Source organism: Macrobrachium rosenbergii, chromosome 19 (assembly GCF_040412425.1).
Source record: "Macrobrachium rosenbergii isolate ZJJX-2024 chromosome 19, ASM4041242v1, whole genome shotgun sequence".
In the NCBI taxonomy this organism is placed as follows: Eukaryota; Metazoa; Arthropoda; class Malacostraca; order Decapoda; family Palaemonidae; genus Macrobrachium; species Macrobrachium rosenbergii.
Window position 1 is genome coordinate 1848234 of NC_089759.1, and position 16982 is coordinate 1865215.

The window sequence follows — 16982 nt, forward strand, 5'->3', positions numbered from 1 at the left end:
TCATTTAGCAATTGGTGGTAAAGATGCCAGTAAAATTCAGTCATCTGATGAGTTTAGAATGTAAACATTGCTAGGTTGCAAATGGCACTTGATCACAGTGTTTATATTTTATATGGTAAGGTGAAAATAATATGCGCTCTGTAATTGGATAAAGTAAATCAACAGTTTTATCAAAATTATAATGAATTTAGATACAATTGTATTATTTTACTTTTGCAAATGGATACTGTTAAAATTTCAGAGCATATTCTCAAACAGTGAAACAAAACCTTGAATAAAGTTCATATACGAAGTGTTTTTATATATTTTACTAACAGTGATTTTCAGCAGTGTGATTGCTCTGAAAAACGGGTACAATATATATACAGTGCTCCCCCACTTTTACACAGGGATGGGTTCCAGAAATCACGTCAGAAAAACAAAATCCCCTCTTAAAATGCTCGTAACTGGCTTGCGACTGCCAAATACCCTGTACCCCTTATACTAAAATGCTTATAACTGCCTATTTTAACAATTCACTGCTTAGTTTAATAGTTCAAACAAAAATACACCTAAACCATCATCCAAAAACACCCAAAGTCATCTTTACATTACCCTCCTACAACTGTTACTCTTAGGTATATACACCCCTAAAACCCTTATAACTGCTTGTTTTAACAGTTCATCACCCAACTTAACAGTTCAAGCAAAAATATACCTCAGACTTTCATCCCAGTACACCCCAATATCATTTCAAAGTCATCTTAAAATATTATGTACCCTCCTACAATTGTTACACTTGAGTATTCACTATACATCAGATGCATGTTTTCTTTTGCCTAACGTAACATTACACATCGTCTACTGCACTGCGCATAATGTCCATACATTTTAATGGTATTTTGCTGTGCTGTAAGATGATTTTGAAATGATATTTACTGCACAATACGTATTTTAGAACAGTATTCCTGTATACCGTAGAGCATATCTAAAATACATGGGTAGTTTGGAACAACAAGACACGTCCCTCCAAGCAGGATGCTAGGTTTTGTTACGTCATGTTAGTAATCTTGTGATTTCGTACAAATACATTTATAATAAAAAAAAATGATTTAGTACAATAAGTTCTTGGTTTACGTCGTACTCGACCTAGTCGTTTTGTGGTTAGTCCTCACCATCTCCTATAAATTTATTAATAAAACTCCTTCCATCATTCTCTCTCTCTCTCAGTATACATATCCTTTCATGAAAAAACACAGTAAATTATATGTAAAACATTATTTCACGTACAGAATCCATTTATACTGTTATTACAGTGTATTGATCTAATCACCTTAAAAATATTTAGAATCTGAATTTCATACATAGGCAACTCAAAACCACCAGTAGCAAGTTCTCTGATGACAGAATTTTAGTTCTCTCTCTCTCTCTCTCTCTCTCTCTCTCTCTCTCTCTCTCTCTCTCTCTCTCTCTCTCTCTCTCTCTCTCTCTCTCTCTCTACCGTGTATCAGTACTATACTGTACATATCCTTTAATGAAATATCATTACTGTACTATAAACCTAAAAAAATGAAAATAAACAAACCCAGGAAGTTCACTACGAGTGAGTGCATACGCATCCATACGTGTTGCTATAGTTTTTGCGTTGTCTGATTTATTGTATCGTATTTTATTACAAGTTTAGTCGAATATGATTATCACACATATAACAGTACACAAGTGAATATTTTATCACTGTTGATGTTTCATCTCTAACCATGTAAAAATATTTAAAATCTGAATTTCATGCGTATGCAACACATTCTTACTCTCCTCCCAGCTATGGTTTAATAGCGCCTGTAAGGTCTCGTTCCCAGCTAGTTACTGTGCTTAGACTACGATGTAAACATATCAGTTCTCTCTCTCTCTCTCTCTCTCTCTCTCTCTCTCTCTCTCTCTCTCTCTCTCTCTCTCTCTCTCTCTCTGTGGATAGTATATATAGTATATCCTTTAATGAAAAAACAGCAAAGTATTAATACAACGTTATTTCACTTACAAAATCCATTTATACTGTGCTTAGACATCTCTCCTCTCTCTCTCTCTCTCTCTCTCTCTCTCTCTCTCTCTCTCTCTCTCTCTCTCTCTCTCTCTCTCTCTCTCTGTGTACATCCTGTAATGAAAAAATAGCAAAATATTAATACAACCTTATTTCACTTACAGAATCCAGTTATATTGTGCTTAGACTGATGTAAACATTCTCTCTCTCTCTCTCTCTCTCTCTCTCTCTCTCTCTCTCTCTCTCTCTCTCTCTCTCTCTCTCTCTCTCTCTCTCTCTCTCTCTCTCTCTCTCTCTCTCAGTATACATATCCTTTAATGAAAAAATACAGTAATTAGTGAATTACACAGTGTTGCTCTACAAAAAAAAAGCAAATTGGTGATAGTTTTAGAGATACGGTCCATAGAAGAATTTGCAAATTAGTAAAAGTTCCTGCGTAAAATTGAAAGATATGTTCCACAAAAATCCGCAACAAAGTGAAGCGTGTAAAAGTGGGGGATCCTTTGTATGCATTACACTTTACTTAACCAGACATGTCGAACTATCTTAACGCTTGGTTGCCAGGTAAAGAAAGTGATGCTTTCACTTGAAAAAAAATTAATTTATGAGTGTCAGTTGAAGAGATGTCTTGCAGTCACAGTACTTTTTGTAACTATATTATACACTTAAGTTAGAACTCTTACTACATGAGAAAAGATATTAAAACATCACTTGGTGGTCCAGCAAATCCCACGATCTGGGACTTTTTTGAATCAGCCAGCATTAGTTCTTGAGCGGCTACGAGGGCGGCACCACACATCTTTTCAGTTTATGGATTATTTTGGGTTTCAGAACTGAAGCTTGCTCTGTGAACACATAAGCACATTTTGTTTCTAACGAAAACATTCTTTGAAACTCGAAAATATGCAGCTTACAAAAGAACCGTAATTTGCGTATATACTTGTGTATCATGCCATCATTAAAATTTCGTCCAAAAACATGATTTCATCACAAACATCGTGTATATTGCAAGATGTATTTTTATTAGATTTTACTAGGTAGGCTTTCTATCCCTGTCTCAGTTTTGGTACATACCACTGGTAATGCATATTATATCTGAGTTAACTTTTAACTAATAAATAGGCCTAGAAGCAAAAGCTCATTAGGTTAAATGCAAATCTTCATCACAGGCAAAAGTGATGAAATCACAAGAGGGGTAGTAAAGCCCAACCACAAGAGACAGATATGGAGGTCAGGGGATACAAAGGAAGGGGTAGGGCATAGGGCTTTACTCTGCAACCTGATAAATTATGATGACAGCAAAAAGTAGACGTAGGAGTCTTTTCTCAATCAGTATAGAAAGCGAATGCCATTATAATATGCACAACGCCAACCATACCTGAAGAGATGGACACTGGCACTTCTCAAGCAATACAATTTGAAGACATATAGCAAATGTATTCTCTTAGAAGCATGTGATCATATAAACATAACTCTTCTTTGTGGGTAACAATTTATTCTTTTTTTCTCATTTCTTCTTTGTTGTCGAGAATGATACGGTGAACTCATCCCAATTGTTGTTGTTGCTGTTGCAGAGACTAGAATAATGTTCAACAAAAACCTGGGACGGGTCAGTGTTGGGTGGTACTGGAATCAGGCACTCTTGCTTCATTTTCATATCATTAGCGGTTCGTCCAAACCAAGGCCTACTCATTATGTATGTTATAATGGCACTCACTTTCTATACTGATTGAGAAGACTCCTACTTCTACTTTTTGCTTTCATCATAATTTACCAGGTTGCAGAGGAAAGCCCTACGTCTTACCCCTTCCTTTGTATCCCCTGACCTCCATATCTGTCTCTTGTGGCTGGCCTTTACTACCCCTTGGTAGTGCCAATGTTTTGTGTTCTTTGAAAATTGAAGTTACATTGATTCATTTATTTCAGGTCAAAAGCCTAGAGGATGATATTACAAGGCTTAAAAAAGTCATTAAGGACTTGGAGAAAATGCCCCCAATGAAAGTCATACCAGACAGAGGAGAAAAGCAGCTTGACTGGGATCGAATAGCAGCAAGGGCTGTGAGTTTTTATGTTGTGTTCTTTCTAAAACCATTTCTTGCATGGGTAGGTAGAATATAGAGGTTAGGAACCAAAGTTGCACTTTAATCATGGGGGGTCACTTCACTCCATAAAAAATGCAAAATATGTATAGAATACCTGAATGCTGTATTTATGAGAAAAGATGCATGTTATAATATTAGAAAAAAAAGCAGGATAGCTTAGATTTACAGTGTACAAGAGGAGCATGATTTATTTGCTCTTGGATGATTTTTTTCTTGTATTAGTTTAACTTCATAAGAATTCAGTTATTCATCCCCACTCCTATGACCTACGTCATAGAGGTTGTGTGCCAAGTCTGGTCTCTCTGGGAGAATAAGTACAGTAATTCTCAACTAGAACTTGTAGGATGTCTAACAAGCTTAGTGAAACTTTTTGAAATTAATATAAAATGTTTTGTAATATGTACAACAGGAGAAACAGTCTTACTACTTTTTCTAAGTTTTCTTTCATTTTACTGTGGTGGTGATGTAATTCTGTTCTCATTCTAATATTATTTCTATGAAAGGTAGATATTGTTTTCTCTTGTCAGTGTTGTTTTGGGTCATAGAGAACTGACGTACTGTAATGAGAAATTGTTTAGCTTGTTCTTTTCTTTTGAATATTACATAAGTGTTGTCCACTTATATTAATGGTAAGCTTGTAAGGTATGGGACATTCCTTTAATTCTTTCTTAACAGCACAGAAATTCATATGATATGGCACACCCAGTGGCTATCCCAAAGCATCCTTTTCGTTTTTTACAGTATTCTCCAATGATCATGACATTTTAGTTTGCAGTGCCTGAATTTTGGTGTCTTTGTTTTGTCTACTGAGTCTTGTCCTTTAGTAAGGCAGATATTGCAGTAATGATCAGTGTGGGAGCTGTTTGTCTTGGACTTGGTATGATGGTCACATGAAATGCCTGACATGTATGTGTAAAGTATGTGAATGGGAAAATTGCTGGCTGAGTGTAGCAGTTGGTCTATTAATGATATGAAAACATACAGTATATTAAGCACAGGCGTAAGAGAAAAATAGATAGGAACAAGAAATATTTGGTGAAAGAGGTTTGTCCCATGTGGAACAGGTGGGACTAGGCTTAGATAGTCAAGAAGTGTTTCTGATGGGGCTTTCGAGCAACCCTACACACCGGTGTGTATACCTGACCCTCCTACCCCTCTTCCGACATCCCTTGGTTTTTGTTTGTAATCTCAAGTATTCTTTCTTGTCTACAATTCAAACTAAAATGCAACAAGACATTCAGTTTCTTTGGGTTTCTGTTGTTAAAATGTCAAACAGAGGATAAAGAAGCTAGGCTAGCAATGTTAACTGTTACACATTCCTTGACCATGAGAGAGGGTATGTCTATTCCCTGTCCATATAGGAGCTTTGTGTTACTACAATGTCTATGAGAGAAAGCTGTCTGCTAGGGAACAATGTCGCTATAGCAGACAGAGGGATTGGAGATGTCTGGGTACCTGTGACATTCCTCAGTGAAGATGTACCAAGGAAAGTGGGTTGTCTTCTGTGATAGGTGTTGTAAAAGAGGTGTCTGTCATATCGGAGCATCTGTTCAGTGAATTGCAGGCTTCCTCATCCACCTTTGCAGAGGCAAGCTCCTGTCAATCTGCAGGAAAGGGCCATCGCTCATCCTTTTTGCAGAGTTTCAAGCTGAAGGGGTTAGACCTCTCCACTTTGATGGATCTGTCAGTGCTAATGAAAACTTTGGAACAGTCTTGATCTCCTCGGAAACTGGCTCCCTGAGTGGGACATGTCCATGGTTTTGTAGAGCCTTACCAGCGTATGCTTCAAGCTTGTCTCTTGATACAAACAGAGACATAATGCTTAAAACTATGTTTCTCTTGTAGCCTTGGCCTCAGCAAAAAGTGCGGGGAAGTTATATGGCCTGGCCTGTCTTTTCTTGTTCAGAACTTGGAAGGGTGGGGATCTTTTTCATAAGTTTGTGGCAAAAAACTCAGGATCTGTCTGTTTCAGACAGGATATTTGAAAGCTTCTCAGTTCTCTCCATCTGAGATTTCATTGGAGGTGGACTGAATGAGGTGCTGCTGTGCCTGATACATACTATTAGGTACATTCTGAAAAGAACCTGCTCTCGGCACCCAGAATTGTTCCTACATGATATACAAAACATCAGTCCTTTACATTAGGAATTACTTACAGTGTGGCTGGAAACAGCTGTTGAACTTTCAGACAAGGTGGTCAGGCGGTTAACTACCATCCGTTAGGCGGGAGTCCCACCCGCCCAGACATAAACATTCCAATTTGCATTCAGCCATTGTGTGATGCAGACGTATGTTCCTTTGCTCTCTGCCCTGACGTCTGTTGAGCTGTTTTTTCCCGGTGGGATCTTTCCCTCTTTGTTGTGTTTGTGTTTTATAAGATATGCAAACCTATGAATCAGACAAGCCTGTGCACAAGGCCGCTTGCTCCCAGCTTGTGTCCTGGGGTTGGCGGTAAGAGATGAGCTTCTGCTCCTATGTTGATGTTGATCCACATGCCCTCTGCTCATCATGCAGGGGGCATGTGTGTTCTAGAGACTCAACTTGTACTGAGTGTTGTTCCTGGTTAGCTGAGCAGTGGGAGAAGTTTGAAGGGAGGAAACTGTATTGGAGGAGGGCTGCCGAGGTGTCGTCTGAGGTTTATACGCCCCCGACTATACCTTTGGTGGCTAACCCTTCTTCCTCGTTTCTTTCTTCTGCCAAGCTTCCCCTTCTGGCTCTCTCTCCTCCAGGAGAGAACTCTCCCATGTCTTCCTCGCTTGCTTCATTGAGCGTGGAACAACGGGGAGGAGCAGACAATCAGGATGACCTCCTCTCTGGGGCCTCTCCTCGCTCCGGGTGGGAAATTTTTCCCTCGGACCGAGAATAGTTTCCCTCTTCTAACCCGACTATTCCTTCTTCTAGCTTGGTCTCCTGGGCTCTCCGTCCCTGCAGGGCCTCCTACCCCACCTGGCAAACATCCCAGTGGTGGCCCATGCTGCTGCTACCGCTACAACATCGACGGCAACCATGACAGTGTTTGCCAAGATGCTGGTCACTGCCTTCACCCACATCGAACCCCAAGGGACAGCTGTCCTGTTGCTCGAGCATACGGTGCCCCTGCCTCCAGGTTTTGCCATGGCTCCACCATCCCAGGCCATACCATCTATGATAGCAACCTCCACCATGCCCTATATGATGGTTCCGGCTCCTGCTGCTCCTGTGGTCTCTGATGTCTGGGCTGCTGTTGCTGTTCCACCTGCCCTGGCTGTCCTGACCATTGCTGTCACCACTCCCATCACTGATGTTCCTGCTGCCTGGGCCGCTCTTGCCACTCCTGTTGCCCTGGTTGCCCAGCCGCTCCTGTGATGTCTGCTGCTCCCTCTTGGATGGGGGATTTGACCACCATCCTGAAGAAGATAATGAAGAAGAAGGCGAAGAAGAGGTCTTGTAAGGTGTCGTTGTCATCGTCTTCATTGTCTGTATCTTTGTTGTCGACGTCTGCTACCTCCTTCCCTTCATCTTCCGAGGCTCATCAGCCAAAGAAGAAGAAGGCTGTCTCTCCCCACCCTAAGAAGTTCTGCCCTGGGACTTCTAAGGGCTGCCACCCCCTCCACAGGGGAAGCAGTGGGCTCTCGACCGCTCCTCAGGTGTTCACTTGAGTGTTCACCCTGGTGTCAGCTTGGGCCCATTTGCATGGGATACGTCTGTTGAGGTATCTCGACTATTGGCTTGTCCTGGCGAGCTCCCGCTTGAAGTTGCTTCAGGACAGGAATCAACTCCTCGAGTTTTACCGCAATCTAGGGATTGTGGTAAATCTCGAGGAGTCTGATCTCACCCCCAAGCAGAGGATAAAGTACCTGGGCATGCTGATGGATATGGTAACAGCAAGAGTCTTTCCCATGGACTCGTATCGGCAGGTTCAGGAAGGCAGCACACCTGTTCCTGTCTCGACGGGAACAGCCAGCTCGACAATGGCAAGTCGACATCGGTCACCTGTCAATGTTGGAGAAGCTGGTCCCTCATGGGTGTCTTCACCTTCGTTCCCTTCATTGGAGACTGGAGGAGCACTGGTCCCAGTCTCGAGACCCTCAATCCTTTCTCATTCCTCTCGCAGAGGAAGTGAGAGAGGATCTTGACTGGTGGCTAGACAACAGGAACCTCGTAATAGGAGTATCCCTGCACACTCCCTCTCCTGACATGCTTCTGTTCCTGGATGCATCGACCAAGGGATGGGGCACACACCTGGAGCAGTTGCTGACTTCAGGAGTGTGGCGCCGAGACAACAAGCTTCACATCAAGGCGGCCTTCCTGGCCCTCCAAGAGTTTCAAGATCGAATGATGGGACACACCATGGTTTTGATGAGTGACAACACCACGGTAGTTGCATATGTCAACAAGCAGGGGGGCCCTTGTATCCCTTCCGCTTCACCAGTTGACGGCAGGTGCACTAGTGGGCTCTGGCTCACAAACTCAGCCGCCAGAATCAAGTGGTAGGGACCGAGTGTTCCCTTCACTTGGACATCACGGAGAGATTGTTTGATGTGTGGGGCGTCCAGTCATAGATCTGTTTGCCACCCAGCACAACAGAAAACTTCAGGTCTTCTGTTCAGTCATGCCAGACCCATGGGCCACTGCAGAGGATGCCTTTTAACACCTGTGGGACAACCTCGACGTCTACGCCCTCCCTCTGTTTTGTCTGATTTACAGGATGATCAGCCAGCTGTTGATCACCCCGAATCTCAGGATGATTCTTGTGGCTCCCAAATGGCCACAGGCTTTTTGGTATCCTGATCTGCTAGCTCTGCTCACTGAGACACTGAGAGAGATTCCTTCCTGGCCCAACCTGCTGTGTCAACCCCGCGTAGAACGGTACCACCAGGCAGTACAGTCTGTGTCTTCACGGCTGTCGGGTATCCAGCATCTCTTGTGAGGGAGAGGGTTTTCTCGCCACGCAGCAACAGGCAGAGGTATACCAGGGAAAGTGGGCAGTCTTCATGGACAGGGTCTCTCTCTGGTCAGAGCGTCTATTCAGCAGGTTGTGGACTTCCTCATCTTCCTTCGCCAAGAGAAGCTTCTCTCCATTTCAGCTGTAAAAGGCTATCGGGCTGCACTCGATCTAGTCTTGCGGCTGAAAGGAGTAGACATCTCGTCTTCATTTGAGATTTCGCTACTGATGAGACGCTTCGAAAGGCCTTGCCCGTCTAGGGACCTCAGGTCCTCTGCTTTGACTCGTGCACCGCACAAGCCTTTACAAAAGTCACCAGACAAGGATCTGACCCTCAAGACCATCTTCCTGCTTATGCTCCATTTCATCCTGGATTTCGTAGCAGAGACTTATAACCCATCGGTCCCTGATGCTAGGTTCGAGTCCTTCATGATCCCCTCCCTAGAGGACTTTGCAGATAGTGACCCAGACGAGATGCCACTTTGTCCTGTTAGAGTGCTGCTATCTGAAGAGGACTCATCATCTCCGGCCTGAGTGTTGATGACTCTTCGTTAGCACTGTCTTGTCCAAGAAAGAAGTGTCCAAGAACACAATTTCTTTCTGGTTTTGTGATATGATCAGGAGCGCATACTCTGCTGCTGGCGAAGACGACACCGACCGAGACCTCACAAAGTCAGGGGCACTGGTACAACCCCGGCATTCCAGAAGAACCTGTCGGTTTCTCAGGTATTGAAAGCGGGGGTGTGGTCTCGACAGACCACTTTCACCTCGTTCTACCTTCGGGACATTGCCCACAAGTCCTTGGACACTTTTTCCTTGGGACTTGTGGTGGCTTCTCAACAAGTTGTGTAGCTTACCTGGCTCCTCTAACAAGACAGGGTTACATCTCGCCAAAGATGTGCAGTTGTGGATGTGAGAATGAATGCAAGAGTTACTGGCCTCTCCTTTTTCTTCCCCCTCATCCTTCGTCTCTTCCCTCGGACAGAGAGTGGACAGGCCATTACATGCTGGATCTGGCAGTCGATGCAGGTAAGCCTATACTTTGAGCTTCCATTCTGTTTTTCCCTTCCAGGATTACAGAAGCAAACCTGCTCCTTCCTCTAGCAAGGGGAGGAAGGAGATCCTGACAATAAGACAGACCTAATGCTTGTATTTGCCGTACTGTCTCCGACCTTTCAGGTTCATCTTAGCTCTTTTTTGTGTGAGGTTACATTTACCTCTCTCGTACAAAAAGGCCCAGAAGTCTGACAATTGATCATGTGTTACCACACCCCGATCAGTTTGTTAGAGGCAGGTTTCTCTTCTTCGCTCTGTCGACCAGGAAGAGAATCCCAGGTGTGGCGAACTCCAGTCAGTTCATGAGACTCACTCAGATTCCTCCCTCCAACCAGTGAGTCTTCCTAGTGTAAAGGATCGATGGTTTGTATATCGTATGGGAAGAAATCACAATTGAGGTCCTTTACATTACATTTTCATGCCCACCTCATGCCACCCCTCAATCTGACACCTGGGCCGAAAGGCAAATTGGAATGGTTACGTCCGGGCAGGCAGGACTCCCACCTAACGGATGGCAGTTAACTGCCTAACCACCTTGTTTGAAAGTTCAACAGCTATTTCCAGCTGTGCTCTAAGTAATTCCTAATGTAAAGGACCTCAGGTTTGCATAGTTAGGAAAAGTATAATATACTTTAAAAAACTGTGATTTAAGAAGGCTCTTCATTAGTGCAGGTGAGCACAGTTGTGAGGTGCCTAGGAACACCGCTTCTTTCTGGCTTTATGAAGTAATCAATGGGCTTATACCTCCTATGAGGAGGAGGTTGACTTCCCTTCCTGCTTCAGAGCTCACAAAGCAAGGGGTGTGTGTTTATTCCTCACTCTTTTGAAGAACTTGTTTTTTCAGGTAATGAGCCCTCATTACCTGAAAAACCAAGTATCTGATGTAGTCAGATTACCTCATTATATCTGAGGCTGTCACCCACACGTCCTTGGACACCTGCAAGGATTGTTTGCTGGTAGTCAGTATGTATGCATTTAGGAAGCAGTTAGGTAGCTGCGATGCTCTTTTAGACTTAGTGTGCCATTTGCAAGAGAATTTTGACAAGGGGTTTGAGTGCAGAGTAATTCAAATAGATTTTAGCTCTGCTTTCAGTTTAGAACACCACAAGGCACTCATAAACTTAAGAATCTTGGAGTGGGTGAATATGTTTTAGGATTACTTCAAGATTTCCTAACAGGTAGGCAGCTTCACCAGACTGGTAGGAGGTTACAGGACTGTGAAATCAAAAGCTTCAACAGTCCAGTAGGAGGTGTTAGGAATATTAAATCCTTTTCTTGCAAGGCAACTGGGAGCATGGCAATTCTGTGGTGCTTCCCAACTCCAGTCAGTTGTGGGGACTGGTCTCCCATCTAAAGAATAAGCCTCCCATATGAAAGGCAATGTTTTGAATTTCCACAGGACCAAATGTAAAATTTTAAAAAGTAATCCCTTGTTCATCAAAATTCATTCCAGCCAGACATTATTTAGAGAGTCTGCAGTACAACAATATGCAGTATACAGAAATATAAGATAAATAAAAATGAAAAAACTGTCCATGTGGTTGGCAGTGCTGCGCAGCCAGAAAGAGGCGGTGATAATGCTATTTACATATTTACAGTCACCAGCACCTTAAAAAAGGGGTTGGGTTGGTAGGCTGGGGTAAGTACTGTAGGGGTGGGGGCCTGAGTAGGGATAGCTGGAAGGGCCCTTGTCTACATGGGAACTTTCATGACTGTTATTGGCTTTTAGCATCACCTTCATATGTTTATCACATTTTGAGTGGCCATTATATCATTGTGGTTTAGGAAGATATGTCATGATTACATCATAGAAGTTTTATTCTCTCATTGGTTGTTTGTGTGTGTGTGTGTCCCCTTCTTACTCCCATCTCCCTGCTTCTGATGGATAACTCCAATGGTGACAATGAATTTATTAGTGTTTAATTTTGAAAATAGATTTTTTTATATTAAATAAGCTTCTCTGAAGTTGAAATACCAAAGAACTGAAAAACCTTTAACAAATTATGAAGTGACGTGTCGTTATAAACTGCCCAGGCGTATTGAATCAGAATTTTTCTTGCCCATCAGTATCTCTTGTCTGCATGCTTGCATGTGTATACATACTCCAGTATGTGTGTACAGTATATACTGTATACACATATGCATCATGTTGAGATAAAGAAACTCCAGTATGCACTTGCTGTGTGTTTACTTGTCTCTCTCTTTCTGTCTCATTTAGTTATTCTTAATTGCTATTTTTGTGGTATGGCATAAAAAAAATTTATGAATCCTTGCTTGCCCAAAACACATCATAAATCAACTTAAGAAGATATATCACTGGTTGAAACCTTGGGTAAACAGGTAATGCAATATGTTTACTGATGAACACAATTATATAAATCAAATTTTATTAAGGGTTATTATTTTGTAATAAAATAATTGTGCACAACAACTAAATGTAATACCAAATCTTTTGTTTGTGTCTTAGATGCAGGCAATACCATTAAGTACTGTTATCTGGTCAGATCTGCACGAAAGAGAGAGAGAGTGTTCATAGGTATACAAACCAGAGCTTTTTGTACACTTTAATCCCACCTTGATTGCCCCACTGAGTCCCTTCAGCTGAAGGAAAAGTGAGTGTGACAGTGTGGAGCGAGGGACACTACCTCACCCACCCTCCATCTCCGCAATTAACTACCTTGTTACCAAGTTTTCATAACCAATTGGTTTCAGGGACTAAATCCAGCTTGTAGTGAAGGATACTTCTGCATAAAAAGGCTCTGGCTTGTATACCTTGAAAAAATACAAATTAATTTTAAAATTTGTTATTTTTTATATTTTAACAAAATAGATTTTATTAGTAGTAACATTATTATTATGGATATATTCTAAATCTGAGTCAGTATATCATTGTATAAGTCAACAATGCTTGTAATAAGATCATCATTTGGCAATGTATAGCACTGTATACTGAGTACTCAAAGAGTAGATAGCATTAAATTACCCTTGACCTTCCGGATTTAATACTGTATAAGTAGTCCCTCAATTATCCAGACTCACCTTACCTTAAACTCAACATTTTGTAGAAACATTTTGATTGTGCCTAGCATTCTGTAGCAGTGTACGATCGAAAATGGTTGATAGTTTTCTCTCTCTCTCTCTCTCTCTCTCTCTCTCTCTCTCTCTCTCTCTCTCTCTCTAGAACAATATACACAATATACGTCAACAATACTTAAAGATAAGGAGCACATCAAAGAATCACTGAAATCTTCAGCTCCTATGAAGTCGACAATTACCACAAAGAAACGTGAAGGCCCAATTGCCGAGATGGAAAAAATGCTCAGTATTTGGTTGGAAGATTATTGGCAAAAAAGCAGGCCTCGCACTCAAAGATATATCCAACATGATATATGATCATAAAATTGAACAAGTTAAGAGTGTTTGGCTAGGTTGGAAGGATTGACTAACAGTTTGGTGTTCGTCCACCTAAAATATTTACACCAGAGTTCTCTGACGCACACTAACATTTGCTTGTGCACCAGCTGCATTCTCTAGTAGTGTACGATCAAAAATGTTTGATAGTTTTTGGTCTACCTAACAAGCATGAACGAAAACACATCTGCTTTCATTTCTCTCTCTTTCTCTAACAATAGCTGTCATTTGCGCTTCATTTACTGTTTGAAAAGCTTTTAATAAGCTGCAGCATTTTGACAAAATGGACACTTTCACCATCGGCAATTAAGCCAGCCAAAAGGTGAGAAAGGATATCAACTCTGAATGTGATTAATCAGTATGAAAGAGGAAAAAGAATAAGGACACTAGCACGTAACCTAGAAATTCCACATTTAACAGTCAACATTTCTTTGAATGAGAATGTATGCTTGAAGCTGTTAAAGATATGCTTCAATGAACACTACTGTAATTACGGAGCAAAGGCAAGGGCCAATCCGTGAAGTGGAACAGTATATCAATGGTGTGGATAGAAGACCAAATTAAAATGAATACCATTAAGCCTTATTACCATCCAGGCAAAGACTAGAAGTCTGTTCCAGACCCCTAAGGAACGTGCAGGTGATGACTGTCAACAAGAATTCATTGCAAGTACTGGATGGTTCAAAAGAAGATTCATCTTGCTTAATGTTTGGGTAACAGGAAAGGCAGCGAGAAAGTTCACCTATAGTTTTGATGAATTCATAAAGGAAAAGGGATAAAATATTATAATATTTCCTGTAGAAAACTGTTAGTTAATTACCATTATCAGAATAAACTAAAAAAAGAAACTAGTAGATGCGAAAATGTCAACATCAAATGCATGTTCAGAATAAACTAAAAAAAAAATAACTAGTAGATGCGAAAACGTCAACATCAAATACATGTGCTCCACACGTGATATGCTAACATCGTAAAAACGTTCTGTAACGTTATGATGAAATGGAAATTGGTTGAGATAAAAATGGAGATCAGTAACAACAGAGTAATTTCCAATACTGTTCAGAGTTACTATGGTGCGATATTCATCATAGTCAACAGAAATAAGGTTAAACAGATTTTATTCTGAGCGCAGTTACCGCTGGCTTACCATCGAATCATATGAAACGTAGATGTAAATGTGGTGCAATTTACAAAACATTGAGATGAATTGGAAAATTAATTAGTTTAATGAAATGTAATAGTAACAGTCATAAAACATCCTGTGTACTTTAAATATATAAGTGTGATACCCAGTTAAAACTTAAAAAAAGAAGCAAAATTGTGTCTTTGTGTAGGAGAAACACCACATGTAGGCTAGATGAGTGATGCAATACTTGCTACTATAATTCGTGGTAAGGGTAGCGCAACAATGTAAAAATTCTTATTAAAACAAATTAATATAATCACTATTTTAAAGAATGATAAGAAAAATACATTCCTTTAAGTGTGAGTGAAGACTCAGAGTAGCAGCTCAGAAGCCTCAAACACAGACTGAATAAGATTTATCTGATTCTGAAGAAAACCCAAATTTAGAATCGAGCATCGCACTGCCAAATGACTACTGGACAGTAACTGATGAGAGGAATCCCTTTACTTTTCGTGCACGCAAAGGTGTGAAATGTATTGTTCAGGATTAGGGAAACCAAGTGGAGTTTTTTTTAGAGGTTTTTTGATGAAGAAGTCATGGGTAACAGTAACGAACAGATTTGCCAATCAGTTTCTAGATGAATATATAGAAAGTTTGCCTATAATATCACATGCTTTGAAATGGTATGATACAAATGTAAATGAAAGGAAACCATTAATTGCCCTACTGCTATATAGCTCTGTTTCAGGGAATGGCATACAAAAGAATAATTTTTATACATGTAACTTACCAAATAATTACATAGCCTATATTTCTAACTCGTGCGGCAGCTAAAAATTTGAAATTCGCAGTAGCATTCGATTGTTTTAGTGTAGGTGACTAGGTCCTGCCCTCTGTCGGGGGAGGAAGGTACAACCTGCTGTATAGCGTCAGTTCATTTCTGTCGCTTAACAATTGTAGTTCAGTTGTCACAGCAGCTCTTGTTGTGAAATTAGTCGCCAGATGGTTGCTTTTGTTCTCCATGATGCATTCCAAACTTTTGGTAGCATTTAAGCTATTTTCAAATAGCCCTGGATTCATTAGTTTCGGTACTAGTGAAATTATTTCCCGATTTTGACTTGCCACGACGCTGTCTGACACTAGCTCTTCTAGTATCCAGTTTTGCAGTAAAGGCTTCAAAACTAGACTTACAAAAGTGTCTTATGGATCCCACACAATCTACACTAATTGTAGGGGACAAACTTGCTCTGTTGATTTGACATGTATCGAATGTAGGGACTGGGATCAAGGTAGGTGGAAAACTTTAAAATCTCACTTAGATAAGTTAAAACGAGACAGGAAGAGGAAAGCGGCTCTTAGAGCCAAGGCTAGGAATGTAGATAATGTAGAATGTTCTTCTAAATCGGCAAATACCGATTTACCTGTTCTGTGTCCCTCTCCTACTCCTGTTTCCCCTTTAACCAGTCCTCTACCCATGAAACCTACTCCTTCACTCGGCCCCCATGCTTCCGAGCTCAATACCATTGCTAACCTAGAAGCCCGTGTTGATATGAGGTTTGGGCTCATTGTTTCAACCACGGAACAGGTAAGTGCGTCGGTTAAAGTGCTTATGGATCAAGCCAGTGTTAAAAGTGCAAGTGTTAGTGAAGTATTAGTGGAGGAGGTGTCTACTTGTCCTGCCAGCACCCCTAGACCAAGGTCACTTGCCAGGCTCCCTTGCACCAGGGAGAAAGTTAAGTATACCTAAGTTTAACCAGACCACTGAGCTGATTAACAGCTCTCCTAGGGCTGGCCTGAAGGATTAGATTTATTTAACGTGGCTAAGAACCAATTGGGTACCTAGCAACGGGACCTACAGCGTATTGTGGAATCCGAACCACATGATAACGAGAAATGGATTTCTATCACCAAAAATAAATTTCTCTAATGCTTCATCGGCTGGTCAGAGAATCGAACACAGGCCCAGCAGAGTGCTAGCCGAGAACGATACCAACCCGCCCAATGAGGAACTTGCACCAGGGAGAAGGCATACTGGTAGTCCAAGGGAGGTCGGTGGGGTTTGCCCACGGCTAGGCGCCCCCTCAACCGAGCCTGTTGAACGGTCCCAGGACTCAGTGGACAGCTGCTGGAAAGGCATCCGTAAGGAAGTGCTCAACCTTTCTTCTAGTTCTTCGGACTCCGATTCGGACAAGAGGCGCCGACGGCAGCACTTTTTCAAGATCTCTCGTCCTCTCAGGAGGAGCATAGCAGTTCCCCACTGCGCTTCCTCACCTCCTTGCAAGCATGCAAAGGATGTTGAGCACAGTCCTCGGCCTTCCTGTAGTTTTTGGGCTAGCCCTGAAAGAATTT

General features: G+C 41.6%; 1 protein-coding gene across 1 annotated transcript in view; it reads left to right on the plus strand.

Annotated features, from left to right (window-relative positions):
- LOC136848546 (uncharacterized) overlaps window positions 1–16982 on the plus strand; it is a 401222-nt gene that overhangs the window by 139473 nt on the left and 244767 nt on the right. The window contains exon 7 of the mRNA XM_067120822.1: window positions 3941–4072. Coding sequence (XP_066976923.1) covers window positions 3941–4072 — 132 coding nt within the window. The remainder of the gene's footprint in view (window positions 1–3940; window positions 4073–16982) is intronic.